The sequence below is a fragment of the Lagopus muta genome, chromosome 19 (assembly GCF_023343835.1).
Source record: "Lagopus muta isolate bLagMut1 chromosome 19, bLagMut1 primary, whole genome shotgun sequence".
NCBI lineage: Eukaryota > Metazoa > Chordata > Aves > Galliformes > Phasianidae > Lagopus > Lagopus muta.
The window spans coordinates 8,991,367-9,005,787 of record NC_064451.1 but is presented as its reverse complement, the minus strand read 5'-3'; the positions used below and the strand labels follow the sequence as shown (position 1 = coordinate 9,005,787).

The 14,421-nt window shown below is 43.3% G+C and overlaps 1 protein-coding gene across 7 annotated transcripts in view; it reads right to left on the bottom strand.

Annotated features, from left to right (window-relative positions):
- Positions 1–241: 241 nt before the first annotated feature.
- Positions 242–14,421, bottom strand: part of CRB2 (crumbs cell polarity complex component 2) — a 65,409-nt gene continuing 51,229 nt past the window's right edge. For 5 of the 7 annotated variants that reach the window (XM_048966063.1, XM_048966064.1, XM_048966062.1 and 2 more), the window contains 7 exons: positions 13,213–14,157; positions 12,173–12,729; positions 11,144–11,309; positions 9,552–10,419; positions 8,751–8,867; positions 8,163–8,289; positions 4,000–5,315 (listed from right to left, as the gene is read on the bottom strand). In XM_048966063.1, coding sequence (XP_048822020.1) covers positions 5,088–5,315; positions 8,163–8,289; positions 8,751–8,867; positions 9,552–10,419; positions 11,144–11,309; positions 12,173–12,729; positions 13,213–14,157 — 3,008 coding nt within the window. In that variant the 3' untranslated portion in view covers positions 4,000–5,087. Of the gene's footprint in view, positions 5,316–8,162; positions 8,290–8,750; positions 8,868–9,551; positions 10,420–11,143; positions 11,310–12,172; positions 12,730–13,212; positions 14,158–14,421 lie in introns of all 7 variants that reach the window. The other 2 variants (XR_007380645.1, XM_048966061.1) reach the window with 2 other exon arrangements.

The window sequence follows — 14,421 nt, the reverse complement described above, 5'->3', positions numbered from 1 at the left end:
TAGCAGCTCTCCTTCCAGGAAAGAGCTTGCAGCTGTCCTGCAGCTGGAGCAGGGCTGCCACCAGCAGCTCCTGTGGCACAACTGTGGAGCAAAGTTCCCAAGACTGCATGGGGTGAGCAGTGCAAGGTGCAGCTGTGCCTCTGCTCTGCCATTGCTGACAGCAGCACAGCCTGAGCCGCTTGTCCTTACACAGCACATCTCTGCATCCATCCCTGTGATGCACTGGCTGAGGGCAGGCATCAGGTCAAGAGCCCAGCTGGCCCCCCCTCCAACTTCTGCCTCTGGCCCCTGGCAGCTTGGAATTACAGAAGAAGTCTTCAGACTCAGGGAGGTAGGAGAGATCTGTGAAGTCTTTTTACAGAGAAAATGTTATTCTGAAGGCTTGAATGTGAACTTCCTTTGACATTTAGTCCTGGCTGTGGGCAGAATCTCTCCAGCTGCATCGGGTCAGATGATGTAAAGACTGAAGTGTGGTCCTCTCTGTTTTTTTCCCTTCTGCTGGAGAGTGCTGGCCCCCATTTCTCCAGAAGAGAACTTCTGCCGCTGCAGAAATCTGTCCTGCCTTAGGCTGCTACGTACACCAGGGCTCTAAACACAGATTTTGTGTCTTTGCTCATAGCTGTGCAGGTGAATGGTATCACTGATAGCTCTGCACAGGCAGCGCAGTGTGTAGTAGCACATACTTCAGTATAGCTTAACAGAGAATGCAACAGGTTCAGTGGCTCCCTTCTTTATTTCTACAATAGGACTTCAGTAACTGCTGTGCAGATTTGCTGTTTAGAGTTATGGTGTGTGACAGAAATAATAATAATGAGCAACTTAATTAACGCAGCACGGAAACTTGTGGCTGAGCAAACTCTGTTACAGACCAAAATCAGCAATCAAGTAGCGATTTGCCAAGAAGTGATCACAGATCATGGTAACTAGGTCTATTTTTATACATGTTTTATTGTAAACTTATTTTGAGGGACATTCTAAATCTTTTTTTTTTTTTTTATTTTTTTTTAACAAATTATAAAGTTTACAATTAGAAAAGAAATCAGGATCACAACAATTAACTACAGCAAATCCAGTTTTGTGAAAAAATATATTCAAAAATTAAATATAAAAAGAAAGTTAAGTTCATTATTGAAAAAAAAAAAAGCTTTCATAACTTATTTTGCAGAAATGCTCAAGACACTGACAAAGTATTTTTACACTTATCCTAGTACTGGCTTTGGGTGCTTGAAATATAAACTTCTGCTCTATTAATCCTGTAAAGCAACTGAGCAGCAGCCTTCCTGCTGACTACCCCAAGAACAGCAGGAGATGCAGACAGATTCACTGCTTGCACCTCGCTGGCTTTTAGGTGTCCGCTGCTGGGGGACGTGCAGCTACTCACTGCCTTTCAAGATATTTCAGTAGCTCAGCAATAGTCAGTTCTTACATCACAATTTGTTTTTTCTTCTCAAATAATACAGATTAGAGTAAAATTTGTTCATTCAGACCCTTTTGCTGCTTTCATTTTTCTACAATTCTAACACAAAAGAATGGAGCAGACCTAAAAAGTAGCAGTAATTCTCATCTCCTGGCACTGACCTGGGGGTTAATCAGGCCTGTTTGGGGAAAACCAAAAGCATATTTTAATCTTGCTGTTGCTTTATGGGATGAAGAAAAACCACACCTACCTTTGCAATTTAAGTAAAGATTATGCAGGAGGACTGTGACAGGACATGGGGCTCTGCCTCAGCCCCCTGATATGAGTGTGGGGCGCAAATCCTTTCTCCCCATGAGATAAACACACCCTTCGCTTCAGACAGGGCAGGTCTCAGACCCAGCCTGCATTTCTGTTTCCCTAGAGGAGGCAGTAAGCAGCTCTGCAGCCAGTTCTTCCCCTCCAGACCTGCTCTCCCAGAAAAGCACTGCCTGCTTCATTTGTTTATCCCCGTTGCCCAGATGCTGCCAGGGAAAATTGCATTCATGTTTTCTTAAGGTATGCAGCTTAACTCTTTCCCCTGTAGCAAGGTGACTGGACAGTGTAACTGTCTCTATTCCAGAAGTATATTAGACCCTCCTAAATAGCATCTGGAAAGTACACAGAGCAAATAATTCATGTTAAAAGTAACAGCAGCATTGCCAATAAATAAAGTGACAGCAAGCTCCCTGAACTGCTGTTAGGTAATTTCTGCAGTTATCAGTACTATCCTCTCCAACTCCTGCCCAAGCCACAGCTGGGGTGGGATCACTGCACGCTCTTTCAACTTTTCCAAAACATCCAAGGAAAAGTGACCTTCATACGAGATATGAAGTCTCACATTCTAATGGTTTCCTTTGTTCTGTTTTTTCACAATTTTCATTGTTCACCTTACATCAACAGTTTCACACACACAGAAGACCTGCTCTTAACTGGACAGACCTGATCAGTACTTTGTCTCTTCCCTTTGCTTAGAATTACAGAAGAAATTAACAACTACAGTTTGAAAAAAATAATAATCTGAGAGCAAAAAGAGCGTAACAGGAGCGCATTTCTTCCTGTGGCAATTAGATTTGGTGTGCAGATTCACACGCTGCTTATTAATAGCATTCTGGAGATAAAAAAGCAGTCACTATTTTCTAAATATTTCTCACTGATACTTGTAGCAATCGTTGTGAAAGCCTGCTGATTTGAGACCTTATTTGGCCTGCTTTGCCGTAGTTCTTTCTGCAGGCTTTACCACATTATGCTAGGGGAAAAAAATAGCGCAGTCATCAGCTAAAACAGTAACAAAGGAAGTAAAGCCACAAAATTAATATCCCTTTTTATAGCAAAAGTAGAAAATGAATGCTGAGCTACAACCCAAAAAATAGTCTTATCTTAAAGTTCAATATATTATTTATTTAATTTCCACTCTTCTATATCAATGAGCCCCAAACCTGGCTGTCCACAAGGGTACAGGTCTGGAAACAACTTCCTTGCCCCTCTTCACACAAGCAAGGATCATCTAATGTTCAAATGCTGAATCTCTTACTAAGGACTGTTGTGTGGTCATGCTACGTAATGTCAGCTCTTGACTCATTACATTCTGCTCTGTGTGGATGGCAGATAACATACCTAGGAACACACGGGGAAAAAGTCCAGCAGGCTCACTTCAGTGCTGTTGTCAAGTCTGATCACAAAACTGATCAGGTTTAATGTGCATAAACATTCTAGAAAGGTAGTTCTGTAGTTCTGTAACTGGTCACTCAGTCTTAAAAAGGCACTTAACGTACTCCTATGTTTTACTCTAATCTTAGGAAAAGATTTTAGTGTCTACTATAGCATAGCAGTACTTAACTCTGGTCCCATTATGGAAGGACAGCAGCAGTTCTGGGAATTATATTCCATCAGTCACCAGCCTTGAATTTACAGAGGGAGCACAGGCACGTGTTTTTTGAAATAAGTTCTTAATACTGTGGGTTGTTCCTCACCCTTAGACATTCTTACTTACCTGCGTGGTGGAGTTGATATTGACAGCCCGTGGATGACTGCAGGACAGAGGCAGTCAGTAAGGCTGGCAGCGTCACTTGGCCCTACCATCTCACTGACCTGCAGTACTGCATTCTGTTAGTAGTTCTAAAAACCCTCTCTCTGCTGTGCTACAGCCAACACTTCTCCTCCAGCAGCTCCTCCCAGATGCTTTTTCTCCCTGGGCTTCACTGTCCTTGCTCACAGACCAATTTTTTACAAAGCTTTTATGGAATGAGCTGTAATAACTTAACCAAGCTCTTTCAAGTGGTTGAATATTACCAAGTTAACAGAAGGCAGTTACCTGCGTCCTGGGAAGGAGCTTAAAGAAGAAAAGATCTGTCCTACAAAAAAAAACAAAACAATACCACATTTCAAGACCTAAGACAGAAATACTGCAGCAGTTTGTTAAAGGATGACTTGTGACCCTAGTTCTTATATCAGCCTCTCTGTTGGTGGCAGCTTGATTACGTTCCACAATTCCACTCGAGCACCATCCTTTTCTTGCCGGCTTGGACTGTATCTTCCCTGAGTTGCTCGCCTCCTCTTCATGGCAATCACCGTGGCTGCACCAACTGCAAGGAGGAGGGCAGTCCCCGCAGCCCCAACTGCTCCCACAACGGAGGAGTTGCTAAGGTGTGCCCACAAAGGCTGCTGTGGTAGAAGAGGGTGTTACTAAGAGCTCCCATGGGGACAGGCTACATTTCATATCCCTCATCCCGTCCCCATAACCTCTCTCTAAGCTGCCATCACACTGACAACAGCAGTGTGTGACTGGAACTTCCCCCCTTTCACTGGCTGAGAACCACAGTCCCCCACAAATCCAAGCAATACAGAAGCAGTGTGGTGACTGCTCCCCACTTCCCCCGTTCACACAGGGGCCTAAGTTCAGCATTTGGCAACAGACACTGCAGGTACTTCCAGCATTGGTTCACAAACCTGCAAAATTCCAGCTGTACCTCTGTTGTGTGGTACCCGTGGGAATGTCTAACATTACTTCATAAACCAATGGTTTCAGTAATTTGTGACAGTTCCCTGTAACGCTACGTCCATCACAGGGCAGGAGATCACAGCTGCTGTTGCTGTTGAGAATTGCTTTTTGAGAACAGATTTGAAAACCTCATATGCCTGAACTGAATAAGCTTTGAGCACATTAAGTTGTTGACCAAAATAGAACATTATATATAAACCAGTCATAAATACCCTCTGTCCAGTTCTTCTTACAAGTATGTACAGATCTTTATCTGTAAGTTAGTGCCTAATTTAACCCTACCTTTTAAAGCAGATTTAAATATGCCATTGCTACGTGAGAAGTGTAATGGAGCCAGAGGAACTTCAAAGCTGGTGCACTTCAACAGCTTCTACTGAGGTAAAAGTATGGGACAGCCCATGGGGCAGGAAAGAAGGAAGTAAAGAGGCTCACTGTGAGCCAGTGGTGTGCAGCTGACTCAATTAAATGAAACCAACTGGAACAGCCACTGCATAGACAGACTGCCTTGTTCTTCTAAATCCAGGTCTTCATTACCATGCCTTAAAGAAACTGAGACAAGAGTGGATCTGCTGCAAGTGCTGGAAGAAGATCAAGGTCAAAGCAGACCTTGCAGGTGTGTCTCCAGGGCAGTGCCTATATTAACCGCTCTTCGGGTGGCACCTTTAGGACACTGTCCATCTCCAGCCGAGCTCCTGCCACTTCTTGCTGACTTGGGCTGTAGGTTCCCTCTGATTGGCGCCTCTTCCTTGCAGTGATAATCATGAATATGAGACCAATACTGAGCAGCAGTAAAGAGCCACAGGCTACAGGGACAGCTACTTCAATTAGTGGGGAGGGGAAGAAAGCACCTGGAGTCCCTTTCTGTAAAAGAAATTAATGGAGAAACAATGAAACTCCAGTGGTTACAATAACCTGTCCAACAGCTCAGAATGGTCAGAATAGAGAGAAAAAAAGAAAAAAGGCAGTTGATCTGTACCCTAATGGAAAAGGACAGGAAGAGGGCTTGAGGGCATCTGCACAGAGAATGCTTATGTTCATTCTTTAATCTCAGCAAAATATATATATATATTTAATGGATTACTTCTGATATAAAGAAAGCTACCAACAGCTTCTGAAATTTTCCTCTAATTCATAAGTGGTGACACTCATCAGAACTATTCTCCAACTTCCCCAAGCTGCCAGTTAATGTTAGGACAGTTATAAACACAGATTTACTGACAGAACAGTTAAGTCAGTCAAGCAGGAAATGTTCAGAATGACCACAACAAAGGAAAGTTTGCTACCCAACATAGTAAATCCTAGCTGACATGGGGACAGCAAAACTAAATGCAGGTTATGAGACTAATCTTGGAGCTACACAATTGCTACAAAGAAAAGCTGTCCACTGCACACAGCTTGCTAATGAAGATAACTACTGCTGTTCTAACTGCAACAAATGGCTGTGTTAAGAATCTGCCCAACACTTCAGACAGCATTAGATTAACTGAAACTATTCAAATAATATCACACCCCCTATTCTCTTCTTTCTATATGGTTTTTCACAGCAGGAAAAGATTCAAATCAAAGTGGGAATCTTAAGGAGCTTCTTTACTGTTGTAAGACTAAAACATGTAGGTGTTTTCACCAGTGTGATCTGACTAGCAGTTCAAAAAATTAACATTATAAAGTTAAACCAGACAAACATGAATTTTTCAGTAACACTACAATTTCCATGAGTAGGGGAATGGTATTAAAAAAAGTTCAGTGATGCCTCTGATGGCAGTATGGAGCGTTCATGCAGTGGTTACACAAACAAGGACAGGTGCAGCCACCTTGATGAGCTTGAGGACATCTGAGAGCAAAAGATTTTAAATATTATGAATACTGAATGGTGAGCTCAAAACTTTTAAGTTAGAAGGACATACTTTAATGTCCACACTATGTAAAAATACAATGAAACAGACAGCTTGCAGCAGGGAGATGTTAAATCAGTACGTGGATGGGAGATGGAGAAGATAAAAGGCTCAAGTACAGAGCAGAGAAACAGTCAAATGAGTATCTTGGTACTGGTAGGATTAAGGTGACAGGGAACAGCAACAACAAAGAATTTTTAAATGTGGAATTTTATCATTAAAAGAAACCTTTAACAATAAACCTAAAAACAAGAAACACTTCTCTTTGTTAAAAATACTATCTGCCAAGAATCCTAGCTTGAACATTTACTGCTTTTGGATGCCAGTCTCTGCCCACATCACAGAGCAATGCACAGCAGGACTATTCCCAGACTACCTGGAAGCCCTTCTTCCATTTTCAAATGCCTGAAGTTCAAATTGATTTTGAGAATGCCGAAACTCAAGCCATGCACTACAATTAGTTCTAGTTTTGCACAAGCATGCAGATTAGTTGCACTTTACCAACGCTGCAGGAGTTTTTAGCAGCCTATCCTACTGCCTGTTGCATGCTCCTTATTTGCTGCTGTTGGGGGGAAGGAGAAAGAGCAAGAGAATGCAGTCAAGGCCTTTGCTTCTACAACTGCCAATAACAGCACACACGCCAGTTAGCCACAGCCTGTCTGTCCTCCCTGATCCCACCAAGGCACCATCCTTTAAAGAGGGAAAAGGCTGTTCTGCAGAAAGCAGTGGGTGTGATGAAAATGAACCCAAGGAATCTACAGTTGTCCGGGGAGCAAAGAGATACCTGAAGGAGTCAGTGCATGCAAACTGGAAAGGTCAGGAGTGACCTTATGGTGCATGCGTTACGTAGCCCTCAGTAACAGCAACAGCAGCAGACTCCACTTTGGTGCACAGCCCGATTCCATGCAGTATGGGTTAGTACATTCCCAGGTTACCAGACAAACTATCTGCTCATGCAACAGCTTTACAGGAAAAAAGCAAGTGAACGATGTAACAGCTTCAGCACAGGAAGGATTCCAGCCCCAACCAGCAATGCTTTGCTTATGCAGAAAAAGAAAAGCATTGCAGAAACTGCCCATCCAGGCAGTAGTAGACACAGCAGATAGAAGCATGCTACTTTTTCCTCTTCTATCACACTCAGCTTGATTTTATCTGACTTTTGGAAAGAGAAGCTACTTTGTAATTAAGCTCATCCAAGACAAAATGGCAGCTTAAATTCCATTCTCCAAGAAACTGTGGGAGGGAAAACAAGGTGGTGAATAGAAGAGGGCAGAGTGAAAAAAATAAGGACACTGCCTTACTGTTTGGTGCATTACACATCTCTGTCGCACTCTGAACTCAGCTGGATCAACCATTCCTGGTTTTCCTGCAATTTTATACTGTCCAATAGCTTCCTACTTAATGTAAATGGGGAAGTTTTTATTCACTGTCAACTTGTCCTCCATATTCTTGCTGCTTCTTACTGCCTGGTTTACACTACTGAAGGTGAAAACAGCCTTAGCACTCAACAAGCATTACATTTGCTGCTGTCATTTCCAGCTTTGGATCAAGTTTTTCTTCACTGTTCTTATTTGAAAAGAATATAACTAGAATATCTAATTTTCTTTTTGTACCACCACTACACACATTTCAAGTTTCTCTGGTGCCAAGCATGCTTACCAGTGTGCTTTAGCCAAGACACACACAACACACAGGCAGTTTCACTGATACCCTGGTACCCAAGGATTCTACTAAGCCGACTGCTCATGCTTCTCATAATTCAAAGTTTGGAAGAACAGAGAGGAGCTTCCAAAAGCAAAAGGAAGGAAGTGCTTACGTTAATGTCACAGCGCTCTCCAGCGTAGCTGGCACTGCACAAGCACTTGAATTTGTTCTCAGAGTCTTGACAGGTACCTCCATTCTGGCAAGGGTTTGGATCACATTCGTTTATATTAATTTGACAACTGGAAAGGAAAAGCTATTAGAGTTAAATGAAATTTCTCATGTTGTTGTGTCACAGAACACAAGATCAAAAACCTACAAAAACCTCATTTATATGAAAACTTTATGTTACCTCTTTTTAAAGTGCTTTCTCCAGGGTCCAGCAACGTGGAGGTTTTACACATACTAATCCTCTACTTGTCATTTCTGTACGACTGAAGCCAGTATGACTCTCCAGCACAGTCAGTTAATCGTTACAAGGCAAAAAAATACTTAGAGGTGGTGCACGCTGTGAAAATTGATACTATTAACAGTATAATATCAAGCCCACCTATTCTAAAAATAAATGGTATAGTTTGGAGGAGTTGTTTGAGTGGCAAAAGGATATACAAGAGGATGAAGCATTTGAACCTGTTCAGCTATCCCATGGATGTAAAAATCAGAGCACAAGCTCCTTTGCAGGCATCAGAAAAATAACACTTACTTCCTTCCAGTGAAACCTGGCTTGCAAGTGCAGTTGGCTCCCCAGGTCTCAGTGATGCACTTGCCACCATTCAGACAGGTGAAGTTCTTACCACACTGTGCAGGTGGGAACGGCCATCTGGGAAAAGCAGAAGATTGCCTTTAAAGCCATCAGTTGTGAGGAAGGTAAAAGCATACTCAGATACAGTGGAGTCTGAGCTGGCAAGGGTCATAAGCACAGTCACTGGTTTTTCCAGGAAGGACTTTGACACAATATGAGAAGGGAAAAGTCTCAGAAATTTTCCATAGTAACCAAATATTACTTTTAAGCATCCCCCAAAAAGGAGTTTGTATATGAATGTGGTGAATTCGTGTGAATGAATTGTATGAATATGTGGTAGCAGTGTCATCAGTATGGGACTCTCTTCACAGCTGTCTATTTTTGCTGAAGAAAATAGAAGTAGTGACAGGATATTGTTGGAATACCAAACTGCACCACAGCTAGGTCAAAAAAGAAAAGTGCAAGCACTAGATAATAATCTGCAGCAGAAATGGAGTAAACTACAGGAAATTCAACCTGGGTGGATCTGAGAAATGAAGTTCAACCATTTGAATATTTATCTCAATATTTGGTTTAAACAGCACAAGTAGATGGAAGTCTAAATAATTTGTTTTGTAATAAAATATGCTGGAATTTTTCCAAACCAACACAAATGTTATAAATATAAACCTTTTTGAAAAAAAATCCCCAAGTGCCCCAAACGAAAAATCCTACTTATATGGGGGCTTCTCTACCCTAGTTCAAACCAGGCAAGATACCCACTCGCAGCGAGGTCCTGAATACTGCGCTGGGCACTTGCAGGAGTAGCCATAAACCCCATCAACACAGGTAGCTCCATTTTGGCACTGATGCCGCACACAGTCATCCACATTGATGTCACACTTCTTTCCAATGTATCCCCGGAAGCATTCACACTCAAAATCTGCTAGTCTATCAGTGCAGTTCCCATGAACACACGGGCTTGACTGGCAGTCATCAATATTGGACTCGCAGAGCAGCCCCTCCCAGCCAGCACTGCAGGCACAGCTGAAGGAGTTGAACAAGTCCTTGCAGATGCCAGCATTGCTGCAAGGGCTAGAAGCACAAACATCAGCCCCAGTGCAGCCTAACTGGACAGTTCTTCTGCTGGACTGCTGGAACTGTTCTGGCTGGGGATATGAGAGATCGGAGGTGAATGGCAGGTAGATCCCTCCTATCTTCACTTGTCCTAGGCAGCCTGTGAAGTTTTCAGCTAGAACAATCAGTGCATTGTTCTTTAAGAAGTCCAGGTTCCCAGCATTTCCCTGCAAAGTCATATTAGCAGACCCATCCAAATGAGCCACCCATCTGGAAGACAGTGCAGAAGGCTCCTCCATTGACACAGAGATTGTGTGCCAGGCGCCATCCGTGACAGCATTCTGACTCAGGAAGCTGACACCTTCAATATTATTCCCGCTCCTGATGTCAACAAGCAAAGAGGAGTTCTTAATAGCTATCTGGAGGGAGTCCACTTCTTCCATAGCCCGAAGCAAAACAGCATCTTCGTCCCTGGTTCTGAAATCCATGAGGAGGCTGCCCAGAGTTCTAGTCACAGACGCATTGGTGGTAAATTCAATGGCAGCAGAACTATTAAATGTTGCATTAGCCAAACCTACAAATAAAGGAATAGGGCATTGGGGGTTTGAAAGACTCATGTAAGAATCATGTAAGCTTAGTGTGAGCAGGATTAGAAGCTCAGTGGCTAGCATCATTAAAGCTCTTCCTGTTTACAGTTACATTTCTATTAATAATACCTAGCTCTTATCTGGCAATTTTTACTCATTAATTTCACGGCACTGCACACAAATAAAACTATCACCTTTTTCTTACAGAAAAACTAGGATGCAAGTCAGGAAAGCAACACATACAAAGCTGCTGAAAATAGGCCAACATCCTGAGTTCCTGGACACTTTGTAGCCACTAAGAACATTCTCTGCAAAGCAAGGAATCATAAACTAACAAGTTTTCTTCATTCTCTTTGGTTTTGTCTTAGTTGAAAACACATTGTCTTAGTGAAATAACGTGAGACTCTTGGAATGGATGAACAGTAGAGAAAAAAGATGGCCCTTGCACTGCGATGTTGATAAGGCAGGCTGTCACTCAAGCAGAAGGCAGGCTCCTCCCTGATCCAACCTCAGTAACAGAAGAAAACATCTTTGAGTGCCACCTTCACTCTATCACATGCTGGTGGTAAATCCATAAAGTACATGCTGCCTGTAACAGTACATACTTGGCCACCATTCTTAGCTTGCTAATTGCAGCACATGTTTATATTTATCACAACAGTGAGAACTAGTAATACATAGTAAACACATAAGCAGGATAACAGTACTCACACACATATCCTGCTGGGACATCTATACAGGTAGTAGCTTCAGGACATGGGTCACTTTCACACCAGACTCTCTCTTCACAAAACCTCCCAGTGAAATTTGCTGGGCAGCTGCAATGGAAGTCATTCCAAGTGACAATGCATGTGCCACCATTCTGACAAGGTTCAGACTGTAAGGCAAAATAGCACAATTTAGGAGCAGTATAATTCATGGTTAAATCTAAGAGAACCTGCTGGAAGGAAACGTGACAGTTGGTGTTTAAATTGAGAAAGGGTAATTAAAATAGTGAATCAACAGCAGCAAAGGAAGTACAAGAGACTTTATGCAGGCAAGTCCTGAGACCCCCGCCCCTCCCTACATACAGAGCTGGTGGACAAAATCTCTCCAGGTAGAACTCCATCAGTTTAGAAAAGAACAGCTGGCAGCACATCTGCAAGGACATTGTACTTCAGAGAGCATCTCATCCACACAGCTACTGGTCTGCAGCATGCTGACCTTCAAGCTGCAGCAAACTCTACATATTCGGATGCATACATGTACAGTGGCCATGGTTTGGACACCAGCCTAAAGCTTTCTGTGAAAAATGCGGTTATTCTGAGCACATCATTCCAACCAGTACAATGTTACTGATGATGGGGAGAAGGAAATGTCCTTCTTTGCTATTATTTTTGTTGCTATGGCCTCTGATATTAATCATCTACCAGTCTGCTATGCTTCAGGTGGGCTTTTTGGTTCTTTTTGTGTTCGTGTGTATTCAAATCAAAGCAAACAGCTGCCAAAATTGGTAACATAACAGGGCAGGAGTTTTTCCCACAGTTTAATTCTAGAGATGTCTGTAGCTCTCAGATTTGAAAAGTTATATGAAAAAAAAAAAAGGGCAAAGAGAGATAAGAATTACATCATAAGGAGTGAGGCCTAAGAGTGCAGGCATCCTGTTCTGTTTCCCTGGTACCAGCAACAGTCAAACTGTTCTGCAGTCACACACCTATAATAAACAACTGCATGCATGCAAAGAGAAACAAGACCTCCTACCTTGCAGGTGTTATCAGAGATGCATCCATTCACCAAATTAATATTTTGAGTCCTATTAAGTTCATCCGGCAGACTGTAGTTCTCAACCTGAAAAAACTCTATTTTGTGGCCGTTCAGTTGGATGTCTTGCAAGCAGCCTTTAAAATAACCTCCCCACAGGTCAGTGCTGTCTGGGTCAGGACGTCCACCAATATACACTTCATAGCCAGTTAAAAGAGGCCTTCCTACCAGTTGTCCCAGCTCCACATACATGTCTGGTTGGTGAGCACCAACAATTCCTCCTTGGAAAGACAGAGCTACCAAATGTCTTCTCCCATCAACTAAATTTTCTGGAAATGTCACAGTATCTGTAGATAACATCTCAATCTTTAGCTTGCCATTCTTCAAGTATATAGTGAGGCAGGGGTCTGTTTCATTGCTGATTTGCAATACTAAACCGTTTGGTTTCAGACTACGAATGAAAAAGGAGATGTTGAAGTCTGCACCAAGGCTATCAGAAAGCATGAAAGAGGAAAAGCTAGTAGAATTCTCGAAGCCAAATGTTACTGCTGGGTGTTCTGCAAGAGAAATGAAATGTGCATCAGCTCTCTGACAAGGCAACAGCAGAGCAACTTTATAAAACAAAAAAAAAGGACAATATAAATCTTATGGGAATAAAAAAGGCAAATAAGTATAATTTTAGCTCAGAAATGCCAACTTTAACACTTTCTATTTTGTTTATAAAGCAATACATTCCCATTCACTGGAAGCTCAAGCTCAGCTTCTTACAGTGAAACAACTTCCCTACTCTCCTACAGTTATTCAGATCTGACACAGAGTCAGAGCCTCTGGTTCAACAAGGAGTAACATCTGCACCACAAATCTGGTTATCATTTCTGCAGGAGTGAGTGACAGGGAATCAATAAGAGTTTTCTTTGTAAAGAGTTTTGCTTTATTCTTCTCTCTGGTCAAATAGAAAATAATTCTTCTGGAGGTACTGAATGTAGTATCCTTGAAGCATTGACAAAGTAGTTGGCGGATGTAAATCACATAGCACTTACCATATGAGCAAGCAGGGCCTCCATATGGCCTCAAACAGTCACACCTGAACGTTGTCCAAAGGTCCACACACAGCCCGCCATGAAAGCAGGGCTTGGAGAGGCACCACTCAGTGCGGTCACAACCCTGCGTCACAGGGGAAACGCCGCTCACAGGGAGAGCCACCGGGAGCACGGCTTCAGCATCCACCTGCAAGTCTTCCAGGCAGCCAACAAAGCCCTGCTGACTCTGCGTGTTGTTGGCCAGTGGATCCTCAGCACCTCCAACATACATGCTCAGGAAGGCGTGTGGGATCGGAGTAGCGTTGTCTGGGACAAGAGAGCTCTGCACGCAGATACCTGCATCACAGGAGTCGTGCCAGAGTTTGAGCTGCACAGTGTTCTGCAGAACAACTTCAACTTTATGCCAGTGGCCATCATCAACTCTCAGCCCCTCCAGCTGCAGCAGGTACTCATCCTGCCTCTTCAGTTGAGCATGCAGAATGCCATCAAAGAGCTCCAGGAACAAGTATTCAGCTTCATGGCCTCGGTAAAAAAGGATGGCGCTGGGCAAGGTGGTTCGGAACCGGAGAGACACACTGGCAAGCTGCTCTCCTGCTACCTCCCTCCTGCTCTGATTGTTCACGGGCAGCTCAATGAGGAGATACCCTCTGGAAGCAAAGGAAAATGTTGTTGGTGTTGAGCATGTGGCATCATAGAAACCAGGCTGGCACTGGCACAGGTGGCCGTGGCTCTCAGCTTGGTAAGTCGGGATACACAAGGCCTCATTTTGGCAGTCATGTGTCTGGCACCCAGTGAGCTTGACAGAGCAGTTCTTCCCTCCCCAGACAATGCCATCCTGGCTAGGGGCACAGTGGCAGGTATAGTCAGCAATGCCATCCTCACAGACAGCTCCATTCTTGCAGGGACCCTCCTCACACTCATTGATGTTAACAGCACATTCCACACCTGCGAAAGAGATTTAGAAATGGGATCTCATTGCAGGGGATTGCAATTCCCTTCCCCAGAGCCAGCCTGCGAGGCACAGTGACCTCCCCAGCACTGCTGCTCTCTAAGCCATTCTCTTCAGGAATGCACAGCAAGCCCAAGAGCTGCCAGCAAGAAGCGCTGCACTCACCACAGAGTGGCCTACTACTAACATAAGAGCAACAAAAGATAATTCTGTGCAGTCTGTCCAGATGCTGCAAAGAGTGCTGTTTGTAGAGCTTCAGC